General features: G+C 34.7%; 1 protein-coding gene across 3 annotated transcripts in view; it reads left to right on the forward strand.

Moving 5' to 3' along the window:
* The window catches only part of LOC150105228 (serine/threonine-protein kinase/endoribonuclease IRE1-like), a 543,187-nt gene that overhangs the window by 420,889 nt on the left and 107,154 nt on the right, over nucleotides 1-15,144 (forward strand). For all 3 annotated transcript variants that reach the window (XM_090396205.1, XM_090396206.1, XM_090396207.1), the window contains one exon: nucleotides 6,837-6,978. In XM_090396205.1, the coding sequence (XP_090252331.1) occupies nucleotides 6,837-6,978 (142 nt within the window). The remainder of the gene's footprint in view (nucleotides 1-6,836; nucleotides 6,979-15,144) is intronic.

Below are 15,144 nucleotides of genomic sequence, written 5' to 3' on the forward strand. Positions count from 1 at the left end.
TCAATTCTCCTCTTTTTAACTTGGACCACAAATTCATACTTCTCTTTTGCCACAGAACAACCTTCACCCACCAGTTCACAGTCTTGAGTCCTTTAGCACTACAAGGGTGCCAATTAGGAAGACCTCCATTACTTCTATTCCTCCTTCCCATGATCTGACTACTGCTTCAGTTATTCTAATTCAAACTCTGCTCAGACCAAATAACAGAAATCAACCTCACAGGAATGAAGGCTTTCATCCCTTATTCTGCTCCAAATTCTCAGCCACCATCCTCCAAGCCTTGGTTCTCAAAAAAAGTTTGCCAATGCTGTAAAAGAAAAAATTTCTGCTTACCGTGAATGGCTCAAGGCCAAAACTCCAGCTATCCACTCTGCCTACACTGCAGTTCACAACCATTGTGAAAGAATCATCACCAAGTCTAGGTCAGACTTTGAAAGGGCGAAATGCTGCAAACTCGTATCCTGCTCAAATGGCAATCGCTCCTTCTGGTCCCTGGCCTTGGCCAGGGACCAGAAGATGGTACTGTAGTTACTTCACCTAAAGACAAGCCTAACTTACTTGCATCACTCTTCTCTTCCAATTCCTGCACTGATGACCTGGACAAAGTTCCCTTCCACTTCACCAAGAATGGCTCACTTCATGTTTCCCATAGTCTTCTATTGGGAGACATGAAGAAAAAGAAATCCAAAGAATCCTCAATAACCTGAGCACAAACAAAGCATCTGGTCCTGATGATATCCCACCTGTTGTGTTAAAAAATTGTGCCCTAGATCCAGCACGTATCATGTATCGCCTCTTCATTCTATCCTATTCAACTGGCATTTACCCTACAACATGGAAGCAGGTCCACTTCAGTCCATCCCAAAGATACGTGATAAAAGTCAACCAATGAACTACCATTCAATTGCTCTCCCTTCTGTTTTCTCTCTAAAATTATGGAGCCTGTCATCAACAAACAACTCTTGAACTACCCTAGAATCATACCAAGTAGTCAGTGACCAGCAGTATGGATTCCTCTACTCATGATCTACAGCTGATCTTCTTGCCTTCACCACCCACCTCTGGACTCAAGCCATGGAAAAATTTGGAGAAACCCACATGGTTACCCTTGACACTTCAAAGCCATTTGATTGGGTTTGTCACAAAGGCCTACTTAACAAACAGCCATCCTATGGTCTGCCTTCCTCATTCTGCAACTGGATCGACCAACTGTACTGATCGCCCACTACGTCATGGTGGAAGGTCTACTCTCCTCAGATTTCCCTACTAGTGCAGGTGTACACCAGGGTTCTGTTCTTTCACCTACTCTCTTTCTCTTGTATATAAATGACCTGCTCTCTCAGATTTCCAATCCTATCCATAGCTTTGCTAAACAGTCCACTCTATTTCCTCCTTTTCATTCGACAAACCTTTAATTGCTCAAGCATTAGAATCAAGTGTCCAGTGACCTTAATTCAGATCTCCTACACGAAAGATCTCTTCCAAACAATTCTTCTTACTCTCAAGGGAGGTTAACTTTCTAATTAGAGACTGTCTATAAAGTTCTTTAGAAAAATGTTCTTAATTTACATTTGCAAATAATCTTCTCTCTTCTAAGGAATATTATACACAAAATAGAGTAATTTTACTTTACCGAACTTTTTCTAGCGTCTTTCAGCACCACGTGTACGTCTAGTTACTTCCTGTCTATTGGCCACATCCTGTTGGCTGCGCCATTGTTAAATAGGTGTTTTTCTTATTTTATGCTTAATTTGTTTGTTTACTTGATAAATCCTTTCTTCTTTACTTTTCTCTTATATTTCTTCGTTTATATTTAAGTAGTTGTTACTTGATTATATCCTTTCTTATTTAAAACTTTATTCAATTAAAATCCTTCCGGCTGTTCTATTATTAGATCGTTACTTTCTCTATATTTTACTGCTTTATATCTTCCTATTCTATCTTTCTATCGCTATTTTACTTCTTCAGATATCAGGCTTAATATACTTATATCTAGGATTGTTTCCTCTTCAGATACTGACAAATTTATTTTATGCTGCGCCAGCCAGTATCCTATAGTAGAAAAGATCCTTACTTAGGGAGACAATACTAGATTCTGAGGCGTTCTTACACAATGATCTATTTTAACACTGCCGTATAGATTCAGATTATTGCAGTCGTGACCTAAATCTATAATTATATAACTTTCTAATTCCTTCCCGCCAAAATAGGTCTATTTTTATAAGTAGTAGTTTAGAATCGTAATCAGGCATGACTCAGGTTTAGGTAAATATGACATGTTGATTGGAATATCTACAAAAAATTCATACACTCAATTTGATTCAATACTAAATAAAAAGACTCGAGTTAAGAGGTTAACATATTCTAAATCAAATCAAAGCTTATGAAGCATCGTAAAACACTGTAATTGAAAATTGGGATAGATTGCAAATGATAAAGCTAAATTTCCTTTCTGCAGTGCTATTCATATAAAAAAACAAGCAAACATTCTTATGTTACTCAGTTACTATAATTCCACAATTCTAATCTCGTTAAGTTAACTCTATCACAAACAACACAAAAGATCTCTTCCAAACAATTCTTCTTACTCTCAAGGGAAGTTAACTTTCTAATTAGAGACTATTCATAAAGTTCTTTAGAAAAATGTTCTTAATTTACATTTGCAAATAATCTTCTCTCTAGCAATATTATAGTCTTTTTTCTCAGTCCCCTTTGCACACGACCTATATCTTTTCTCCCCTTTGGTTTATGGCTTGATTCTGCTAGGACTGGAAATTTTACCTTCAGCTCTGCGTAGAATCCTACTCCATAATCCTACTTCTCATCTTAGTCTAACATCCAACATCTTAGCACAGACCTCATCCCCCCCCCACGCAAACTACCCATTAACTTCCAAACCACCAAGCAGGAAAACGATAAGACAAGACAGAGTTCCAATACGGTGCTCGTCCCCTTATGTTCTTTGTTCGAGCACCATCTTTTTTTATCAGTCCTCTTTGCACACGACCTATATCTTTTCTCCCCTTTGGTTTATCCCTTGCTCTCCCGATGCTGTTATGCTCTTAGATTCACAGAATACGCATCGACATACGTTCCATGTAAGTTACTGCTGCCGGCGTTACGCTGGACACATGTAGTAGTATACTTTCTAAGAATTATATTTAATCTCTATCTGGTGACTCACAATCACTCTAATCAGCTAAAGTGAGGCTTAAATCAATATTAACAGAATTCCTCCTTTAAAACATTCTCTAATTCAATCTTAGTATAATCACAACAGATTAAAATACATGGAACATAAGATAAAAATTGCAATTTTATACATAAAGTGAAGAAGTTTCACTTTTGATTTCAGCTGATGTGCAGGTATTTCTCTTTGTTATTAAGTTTAGTATGTTAGATTCTGAATGAATGATTTCTTTGCAAGATTCCTTCATTCAGGATCTAACACTATCCATAGCTTTGCTAAACAGTACACTCTATTCCTCCTTTTCATTCGACAAACCTTTAATTCCTCAAGCATTAGAATCCTCAAGATGTCCAGTGACCTCAATTCAGATCTCCTGGTTATATCCCACTGAAAGTATCTCCCCTTACCTTCAGTAATACTAAGTGTGTGTGTGTATATATACACACTCAGTTATATATATAGCTTCTGCAGTCACTAAAAAACTTAGTGTACTTTTTCACACAAGACAGTACTTCACACCTTATTCTATGCAAAGCTCAAATCTGCCCAGCCATGGAACATTGCTCCCATATTTGAGGTGGAGCACCAAAATCCTTGCTAAGATTGCTTGATTCGATCCAGAGGAGGGCAATCTGACTAATTAATGATCTCACCCTCACATACCCATTTCAGTCTCTCTCTCTCTCACAAATGTTCAGTTTCTGCCTTGTATCTCTTCTACAGATACTTTCATGAACAGTGCTCTGCTGAATTGGCCATTATCATCCCTCCACTCTCCTACAAAATTATTAAAACAAGAGCCACTGCTAATCAACACCCTTTTACAGTTCATCTTAAAACTCACCAAACCAACTTCACTGTCTCCTCTTTCATTCCATCTACTTCTGTCCTTTGAAACAGCTTCCCCCATTCTTCATTCCCCGAAGATCACAACACCCAGCTGTTCAAGCAAAGTGTGAACAGACTCCTTCTTTCTTTTATTCCTCTTGCCCACACATGGCACTGATGTGCTGTTGGACTTGTGTCCTTTTGTGTGTGGATCAGATATTAAAAAAAATATTAAATAAATAAAAATTACAAACAACGTAAACTTGATAATGAAATTTCATTATCAAGTTTATGGTTTCAATTGCTTAAAATAATAGCAGAATGGAAAGAAAGCTTTTAACCATTGTAGAGAGATATTTAAAAGCAATTTACTGTAGTACCTAAAAAGAAAGATCTACAACCCAGTGGCGTAGCTAGAGGTGGGGGGGGGACTTTAAACCTTACCCTATACGTCGTTTCACTTTTTGCAGTATTTTTGGTGTGTATTGAGAGGGGTGGCAAAAGCTCTAGCAACACCACTGTTACAACTAGTGTGTACTCCTAACAATGACCTATGGTAGTGAAACCTGGAGTCTGACTAAAAAAACACCTAGAGAAACTGAAAGCAACTCAGAGAAACATGGGAAGAGCCATTTTGGAAATAACCCAGTTATATAAAAAGAATAACACTTGGATAAGGAAGCAAACGAAAGTAATTGACTTTTCCATAGTAATAAATGGCAACATATGGCACTGAACAGGACATGTGATGAAAATGTTTCTGGTTATCGAAAACCAGGTAGGTAGATCAGTGGTAAGATGGAATGATGAAGCAACAAGATATTAGTGAAATTTATGGTGGAGAGATGCACAAGACCGGCTAAAATGAAAGACTCTTGAAGAGGTATTCGTCCAGCAGTGGACTGAAGAAAGCTGTTGATAATAATGAAGTCAGACATCCAATGCAGTTCACAATAGGTTTTAATAGCACATTTTCTTTATGTAATTTAGCATACAGTCTTGGTGAACTTTTAGCTTTTTTACTGTTTCTTCATCCCAGGAATGAACTTTGTTCAAGAGATTGTTAAGTTTATTAATTTGTGATTGAGTTCTGTCTCTGTCAAGCTTTTGTACGTAGAATGATCTCAAAATAGAAGATTAAGTTTTCTAAAATAATTGTTCTTATCATGAACTACAACTGCTCGACCTTTGTCAGCCTTAATAACTATGTTATAATTACATTTCAGTGAAAATAAGGGTTGGATTTTTTTTTTTTTAAAGAGAGAGAGAGATTTTCCTCAGGAGATATTGATTTAAATAAAATATACACTGCTTGAAATCTGATTTTACTGCCTAAATTATATGACCTGTTACAAAGCCTTTATATTATACATGAAGTCCATGATTGGAATGTAGCTACTGCATAGTCTAATCCTTTGGGTAATACTGATATTTCATCATTAGATAGAGGGTAGCCTGAAATATTAGAGTTTTTTAGGAGTCAAACTGGTTATTAATACATGTATTTTTATTAATCAATAGTCATTAAAACTTCTGAATAGGATGCTGTTTTAACTAACAGAAAAACTTTATTAGCTGAGAAATCTTGTAACAAGATTATTATTATTATTTGAAGGAATCTTGCAAAGAGTATCAAATTCTTCAAACAGATAATATATTAGATAATTCACTTGTAATAGAACCAATATTACAATTGATGAAAAAATAAGTTTCTTTCGATCTGATTAATTAGCAATGAAAAACTTACATGTCTGTAAATGTGATATACTTGATGCGAGTGAAAAACTTCTTTAATTTTGCAGCAAGTTGGAATCAACTGAGCTCTCCTGAAATGTTTTAGAAAAATGAATCTATTTATACATTTTTCTCTCTTTATTAGATTTTTTCCTAACACAGATGTTAATTCAAAAATATGTTCTCTGTCAAGCAAACAAATTGTTCAAAAATTGAGACATAAGAGGAAGAATTCATCATAACATATTACTAACAAAATCTCTTACATTAATTTAAGTGTCTTTATTTGTAAAATTTTTGGCTGTTTCATAGCATTCTTACAGTATTCAGTGGAACAAAACCAAAGTATTACACCAAAGTTATTTTCTTCTGGAAAGACTGTACAAACAAAGCTGTGAGGCTCACATTCACAAACCCAAATCTGAACAAAAACGATTGCCTAAAACTTTTTTAGTTTTGGGAAGTTATACTGACTAATACTCGCCATTCATGCGTTGCTTAATTTGTAATTCATTTATTTGTATATTTAAAAATGATTTATTAACTTAATTATTTTATTGTAATTTATTTTGGATATCTATTAATGCAGGTGGAGCTATTCTCCTGATAGTGCACATAATATCATGTGTTTTCAATTTGATTGTTTTTCTCTTTTTTGTGTGTTTTCGTATAATTGCGTTGACAGTGGATATGAAACAGCTAAAAATTTTACAAATAAAGACATTTAATTAATGTAAGTGATTCTGTTAGTAATATGTTATGATGAAAACAAATCCTATAAATTATATATAGATATAGCTATAAATTTATATAAATTCTATAAATTGTATATAGCTAAAACTGTATTATGGAACAGTTGTCTTAATTTCTTTGTTTATTATGATTATGGTATGACTAGGTGTTATTGCATTTAGCAAGCTATTTAAGAAGTAACTTAAAAAAATATGGATTAAACTTTAATTAAACCATTCTTTTGGTATTTGTAACATTTTTAAGTATTTTTTAACCTCTGTTATGATTATGTTGAAATTTTTCAAGAAATGTTTCTAATATAATGATTATTATGATTTTTTTTCTCTTCCAGACTTGTGCTGTAGATATATTTTCTCTGGGGTGTGTATTTTATTATGTTTTATCAGGAGGAATGCATCCTTTTGGAGATTCACTCAGAAGACAAAGTAATATATTAAGTGGAGAATACACGTTGAAGAATTTATCTGAAGATGGTATGTTCAGAAATGTTATTGACACATCTCTACCCTCCATGTTTTAGAAATATGTACCTTATTTTACAAAAATTACAGATATTCAAGTATTTCAACAACCTTAGTACACTGTTGCTCCATGTTTGGGCAACAACTGTTCTTGCCCTCAATACTGTAAAAAATAGAAAAATAACATTCAACAATTAAGCTTGTCTACTAGATCTGAAGTATTTCTCCAATGAGGTGCCTTGTTTCTTAGGCCATTCTTTCTCTATACAGTAGACTTCTCACTTTATAACATTATTTTCTGTTATGACTGTATGAAATGTCAGGTCACAGAAAAGAGGCAATAGAGATGCACATACTTTAATGATAATTGTTTACTGTTTGGGATTTGCTTCACAAATCACATTCACATTTATTGTCAATTTAATTTAAAATTATTTATGGTACCAGTATATATTTGTACCCTTAAATGTTCAAAAATATTAAAAGTGAATTTGATAATAGGAATACACTCACTCCCATACTACTAGTATGGCAGTGAGTGCCCGTATATTCCCTCCTATGGCAGCGAGTGTATTCCCATAAATTCTCTGGTCAATTTTTGCACGAAACTTTTATAGTTTCTGTATTCAGCTTTGAAATGATGTTGGATTTAATATCCACTTAATTTATATAATTTTGCATTGTCAAAGTGAAGCCTTTTGGCTCTTTATTTTACTAAATATAATTTATTACTCCTATATATTTTGCTCAATACATCATGAGCTTCTTTCTGACAGAAAAACTGGTAAAAACATTTAAATTCTGAATACAAGAACGAGTCATACACCATGGGTATAATCTCACATGTCTCAGTCACAGCTGTCCAGTAGGATGAAACACTATTAGAGTTCAGAGACATGGGAATAAATGTATAATTAATTAATTTAAAAATAATAAATAAATAAAAATATAAAATATTATAAACAATTAACAGCAGTCACTTCCTGAAACTTAGAAATTGGCATAGAGTCTGTCCAATTAAAATTAGGATGGCATAGGGCTTCACACAATTCAAAAAATAGACGATCTTGGTATGGTTCCAGTGAACTCTGTGTCTAGTGTTGATGACATGAGAAGTAAAGCCTGAACCTTCAGAATCCAAAAATATTATACAATCTTGAAATTCTTTGATTCTAATAGTAGCGGAACAGTCAGGCTGTCCAAAGTAACAGATGGCAAGAACAGGGTATTTGATAAACACTAGGAAAGGATAAAAGTGATAATGTATCTTTAATAAGGGTAAGAAAGATGACAACTTCTGGGTTGGTTTGAAGATGGTGTACAGATTATATCTGCAAAGGATCATTGATATTTATTCAGATGTTCCTTTAAGATATGGTATGCTGATCTTTTTAACATCAGATTGCAGTCTGAAAGAGGGATGATAATTATCATGTTTTTTGTATCAAGTCTTGCTCTGTCCATTAAGTAATAGAGTTATCTTTATTTTATTTACTACTATTTCTAATAGAAGAGACACAGAAGAACAAATTGTGCATGCTCAGTGTACAAGGCTTTTGATAATACCTACTTTTTGTGAAGGATTATGATATGAAGATGTGGATATATCAGCCTGTAAAGGATGGCTTCCTGTAAACAGAAAATTCAATATTACCAACAAAATTATGATGTATTAAAGTATCCTAAAAGGAAGGATTGTTGTTAGATTCTCATTCAATAGTGATCTTGATGCGAGTATATAAGAAGTTGATTTAATTCAGAAACTAAAGTAGTTCTGTTTCAGAGTGAGACCAGATTGCAAAGATGTTATCCACAAAGCATAGCCAAATGCGAGGTTGAGGAGAAATGATATTAGAAATCTGATCCTCTAAATGCTCGATAAAATAATCAGGACTACCCATATATGTTTATAATTTTTTATATTTTTATTTCTTTACTATTTAAAATTAATTAATTATACATCTATTCCCATGTCTCCAAACTCTAGTGGTGTTTCCTCCTGTTGGACAGCTGTGACCAAGACACGTGTTATTATATCCGTGCTGTATGACTCATTCTTTAAATGTCATTACTAGTTTTTCTGTCTTCTCCCTGAAAGAAGTTCATGATATATTGAGCGAAATATATAGGAGTAATAAATTATATTTAGTTTTCTCTTACATGTGTGGAGTCATTATTCAAAAAATATTGAATCAAAAGTTTATATTATTATTATTCAGGCCTCCATGGAGTCAGAAGACTCATTGCGAGAGGTCCTTCCTATTAAACACAAAGTCTATCATACCACTCCTTATACTCATTGACCATTCTTGCTCTCACCACTCTATCAGGCAATGCATTCCACGGTTCAACCATCCTCCATGCAAAGAAACCACTCCTCCTCTCTTGCTCACAGTTTCCTTTTGTAACTTCCAGGGATGGCTCCTTGTCATCACTCCTTCCCTCTATTCAACCAAGCAAAAGAAAAGTCCCCAGTGTCAACCCTGTAACCACTTCTCAACAGTTTAAAAGTCTCAATCATATCACCTCTCCTTCTTTTATTCACCAAACTCTGCAGTCCACATTCCCTCAGCCGATCCTCATAACTAACATTGTACAGTCCTGAAACGATATTTGTTATCTGCCTTTGTACCCTTTCCACAGTTAATTTATCTCCTTCAAATAAATCCTGGGGACCAAATCTGAGAACAGTAGTCTAAGTGTGGTCTGATCAGGGTCTTATACAACGGAATGATAACTCTTTTATCTCTACAGGTCAGCATCATTCTCATTATGGCATCAATCCTCTGTGTTACCTTCACCACCTTTGCAATATGTCCCCTAAATTTCAGGTTTCTATCAATCATCAACCCCAGATCTCTTGTCTCCCCTACTTCCTCCAGCATAGCTTTTCCAATAGAGTATGCAGCGTTCCATTGATTTGCAGGGCTACCACATCTGCACTATTACTAATAACCCTTCCCTGCTTCATATCATCTTCAAACAACTGAATATTCCCCTGCAATCCACTGACGATGTCATTGATATAAAGGTTAAATAATGGTGACAGTACTGTGCCCTGTGGGACCCTGCTTGTAACCCTCTGCCTCCTTGAAACTGCAACCATACACAATTCTCTGATACCTATCGAACAGCCAATCCTGAATCCAGTTGACCAACCTGACATCCAAACCCATGCTGCAACTTAAATATCAGCTTATCATGTGGCACCCTGTCAAATGCTTTTGCTAAATCCAAGAAAATGGCAGTATATACTTTTCCCTCATCTACTGCTCTTGTAACTTTATTATAAAAGGCTAGCATATTACTAAAACAAGAGCACCCCTTCACAAATCCATGTTGACTCTCACAAATAACATCACCCTCATCTGCCCAATGCTGTATACTGTCCCTCACTAATTTCTCCAAGATCTTAACAACTACTGATGACACACAAACTGTCCTATAATTACACACTTCCAGTCTGCTACCGCCCTTATGCAATGGCACTATCTTACCTTTCTTCTATTCCCTGGGCACCTTTCCCATAGCCTGACTTTCATTGAAAAGCCAGGTCAAAGGAGCTGTCAGTTCTTTAGCACATTCTCTCAAAACTCAAGGTGAAATACCATCCAGTCCCACAGCTTTCTATCTACTTAGGCAAATCTCTTCATCTGTTGACTTGGAGAAAGTTTTCTTTAAAAGTTCCTCGTTATTGGTTGTATTAGGCCAGAAAATTTTTAAAATTCTTATTAAACATTTGTTTTGGAAAATATCCAATTTATTACTTGTGCCTTGGTAAGTTTCCAAGTTTCAGAGCCATATAGCAGTACTGCTCACACAATAGATTTATAAATATTAATTTTACTTTAATTGTAATATTTGATGCTTTCCATAATTTATTTAATAACTTGAAATAGTTTTGTGCTTTAGTAATTCTTTGTAAAATGTCTTCGTCGGTGCCGACTTGTTTATTTATTATTGATCTGATGTATATAAAAGTATCAGTGTCTTCTATCGTTTCTTTATTTGATTTTTTTATTTATTTGCAGGACCTTGGTTTTTTTCTTGTTTATATGAAGACCCACAGTTTTTGTGCAACGAGCAAAGTCATCGGTTTTTAGCTTCATTTAACTTAGAGCAGGGATTCTCAACCTATGGTACGCATACCACTGGTGGTATGTGAGCCACTGCCTTACTGGTACAACTAATATCTTGAATTAAATATAGTGGTCCACCACTGGAAAAGGTTGAGAACCCCTGACTTAGAGGACAGGAGCACTATGTCATCAGCAAAACCAAGGTCTTCCAGTGTAGATGTAAAGTTTTCCAATGTATTCCTATCTTTTGATGATTAATTGATTTTTCATAATCCAATCAATTAAGATTATAAATAATACACTAGATAGAACACATCCCTGCCTAACTCCAGTTTCTGTGATAAAGAAGTCTGTAAGTTTTCCATCTACTTCCACTCAAGACTTACCGCCATTATACATATTCTTGATAATGTTGAGAAATTTATAAGGTATTCTGTATTCTTCTAATATTTTCCAAAGTTTCTCTCTATCTACTGAGTTGAATGCTTTACTAAAATCGATGAAGTTTAGAAAGAGTGAGGCTTGAAATTCTATACATTGTTCGATTATGTTTCTAAGAGCGAATATTTGTTGGATGGTTCCACAACCAGTCCGGAAACCTGCTTGTTTCTCTTAATAAGTTTTTGATTTCCTTTTTTTAATCTGTTAATTAAAATTTTTGTAAAAACTCTTGCAGGAATTGAAAGCAGACTTATTTTTCTCTAATTTTTGCACTTGGCCAGATCTCCTTGTTTTGGAATTTTTATAATTACTACATCTTTCTATTAGCGATGAATTTTTTCTGTCTTCCATATTTCATTATATAACCTTTGTAATTTGGTATTAGTTGCGTTAATATCAACTTTTAACATTTCAGCATCGATATTGTCATTTCTGCATGGTTTGTTAGATTTTAGTGTCCTCAGGGCATCTTTGACTTCACTGAACGAAATCTTGTCTTTGGAAATGTTCAAAGTGACTATTACACTAGTTGTAATATTTTGCACATGTTGAGACCCTGTATCTACTTTTACATTCAAGGTTTCATCAAAATGTTCCCTCCATCTTGCTTCAGTTCTGGAGTCAGTCATCAATAACTTTCTTTATTTGTCTCTAATGGAGGAATGAGTTGCTTTTTTGTTACCATTGATTTGTTTCATAATCTGATAAAGTTTTCTAATTTGTCCATTTTTTTCTGCAGCATGTTGCACTTCTTTTGCTAATTCATTGGTATATTTTCACTTGTTGGCTCTTGCAGCACTTTACACTTTTATTTAGTTCATTATGACAATTGCTATATACCTTATATAATCGTTCTGAATTTGTATTATTCATTAATAATTTAATCTTTGTTCTGTCTTTGATGATCTTCCAAGTTTCTGCAGTTAACCATTCTTTGTTTTTCTTTTTTCTTCATTTACCAATTTCATCTTCAGCAACTTCGTTGTAGGTGTTCCTGAAGTTTTTCCAATATTCTTCTACTTTTTCGTTTTCTATTGCATCTTGATCTTGATTTTACTCTGTTTCTAATGCATTGAATCTGTTCTTTATCTCCAAAGTAAACTTTCCTCTTGTTTTTTTAATTTTTCAGTATCAAATGCAGCTTGAACTACTTTTCTTTGTTAATACACTTCATCATCATCATCATCATCAAATTCCTGCCATGTACCCTCAAGGGGTGTACAGGATATGACAGTACTACATGAAAAAATTACATCATTACTAACTTCCTATCTACAATTTTCCTTCAAATCAGTCTGTTACTTGTCAAGACTCCAACATTATCAGATCTTATATTTCTATCGTCTAAGGCACTTTGTACCGTATCAGTCCACCTATATCTTGGTCTTTCTCTGGGTCGTTTTCCTGCCAACCTGGCAGAGAACACTTGTTTTGCTAATCTTTCCTCTCCCATTCTATTTAAGTGACCATACCACCTGAGATTAGCTCTGCTAACGCATTCCTGGATGCTGACAATGTCAAGTTCTTTCCTAATATCCTCATTTTTAATATGATATTGCCATTGATGCCATCTGTTCACCCCTCTAATCTTTCTCAGGACTCTCATATCTGCGGTCTCTAGTCTGTCAAGTGTTTTACATCTGACCCAGCTCTCAGATCCATAAGTTAAAACTGGTTTGAACACCGTCTTGTATACAGCTAATTTAGTGTTCCGACTAATTTCTTTCTTATTCCATATGAATTTATTCAATTGACTTCCCACCATACCAGCTTTGCTGATTCTGTTGTCTATTTCTATATTTAATTTACCATCTTCAGTAAAAATCGTGCCTAAGTAGCTGAAATGTTTTACTTGTTCCACAGGTTCTCCATTCACAACACAGTTGACATTTTCAATGATTCTGCCTATTTTCATTGTCTTTGTCTTTTTATTGCTGACCTTCATACCATATCTATTACAACAGCTATTCAATTTAGTCAGAGAATCTTGCAGACTTGTAGCGGATATATTTAGAAGTATAATATCATCCGCATAAAGCAAAGAGCTGACATTAACATCTCCAATTTTGATATCAGGTTTAATACCACTTTCCTTCATAATGTGATCCATATAGATAATGAATAACAGAAGGGATAATGTACATCCTTGTCTCACACCAGATTTAACATTAAACCATCTTCCTGTACTTCCTTCAATTCTAACTGCTGACTTACAACTCAAATAAAGACTAAGTATTGCTTGATATAATGCCCCATTGACACTATATAACTGCAGCGTATTGAATAGCTTCTCTCTTGGCACCTTGTCATTTGCCTTTTCCAAATCGACAAAACTTAAATACAGATCTTTGTTATATTCCCATGCTTTTTCGACTATTTGTCGTAAAGTGAAGATCTGATCCTGACAGCCTCTATTTGGCCTGAATCCAGCTTGTTCTTCACCAAGCTTTTCTTCCACAATTCTTCTCAACCGTTTCTCAAGTATACTTGCATAGATCTTGCTAGGAACACTCAGTAGGGAAATACCTCTGTAATTCTCACATTCAGTTTTATTTCCCTTTTTATATATGGGTACTATGAGAGCTCTACTCCAATCATCGGGAATTCGTCTCTCTGTCCAGGCTTTCTGAACTATGCAGTGCAGCCACTGTAAGACTTTTATACCACCATACTTCAGCATTTCTGGTTGAATATCATCTACTCCTGCTGCCTTTCCACATTTCAAGCCTTTGATGGCTTTTTCTACTTCAGGTATTTATATGTATTCCTGACTGCATGCCTGGTCAGTGTTTTTTATCACTGTGCTGTCATCACTGCTTGTTTCATTTAGCAGTTTTTCAAAGTAATTACTCCATACTTCAAGGATATCTTTTTCTCCTGTTTTCATTACACCTTTATCATCTCTAATTCCTTTTACAGCACTCTTTCCTCCATTCCTAAGCTTCTTCAACAATCTCCAGAATATTTTTCCACCTTCTTGATATTTATTTTCTATATTCTTGCCAAAGTCCTCCCATGACTTTTGTTTAGCTAGTTTTACACACTGTTTAGCTTTCTTACATTTGTCTCTGTATTCTGTAAGAGTAAAAGCTGACTTATTTGCCAGGAACTTTTGATATGCTTTCTTCTTTTTCTTCACTGCCTCTTTAACTTCCTGTGTCCACCAGGGAGTTCTAATTTTTTTATCCTTGCACACAACCTCACCACATGCCTCTCTGGCAGAATCAAGCATTGTTTTCTTCAGAGTTTGCCACTGAATCTCCAAGGTTTGATTCCTGTTCTCAAACTCTTTCATTTTCTTTTCAATAATCTTTCTGTATTTTAGTCTACAGTTCACATCTGAGAGCTGCTCAACTTTTATTCGCTTTAAAACTTTCTTACATGTTATTCTTTTCAATATGAAATTCAATTTTATCCTGCTCAAGACTAAATAGTGATCACTTCCAATTTCAAATCCTCTGTACACTCTGGTGTCCTGCACCAGGGAGAAAACATCACTTTCAACAATAACATAGTCAATGAGACTTCTCTTGTTCCTAGCCTCTTCTCTCCATGTGAATTTGTGCATATTTTTATGTTGGAACATGGTGTTAGTAATAACCAGTCCATGTCCTGAGCAGAAATCCAACAGATATTTGCCATTATTATTAGCTTTGCT

Source organism: Typopeltis vanoorti, chromosome 7, assembly GCF_054136105.1.
Source record: "Typopeltis vanoorti isolate ZY-2024b chromosome 7, IOZ_Tvanoo_1.0, whole genome shotgun sequence".
NCBI lineage: Eukaryota > Metazoa > Arthropoda > Arachnida > Uropygi > Thelyphonidae > Typopeltis > Typopeltis vanoorti.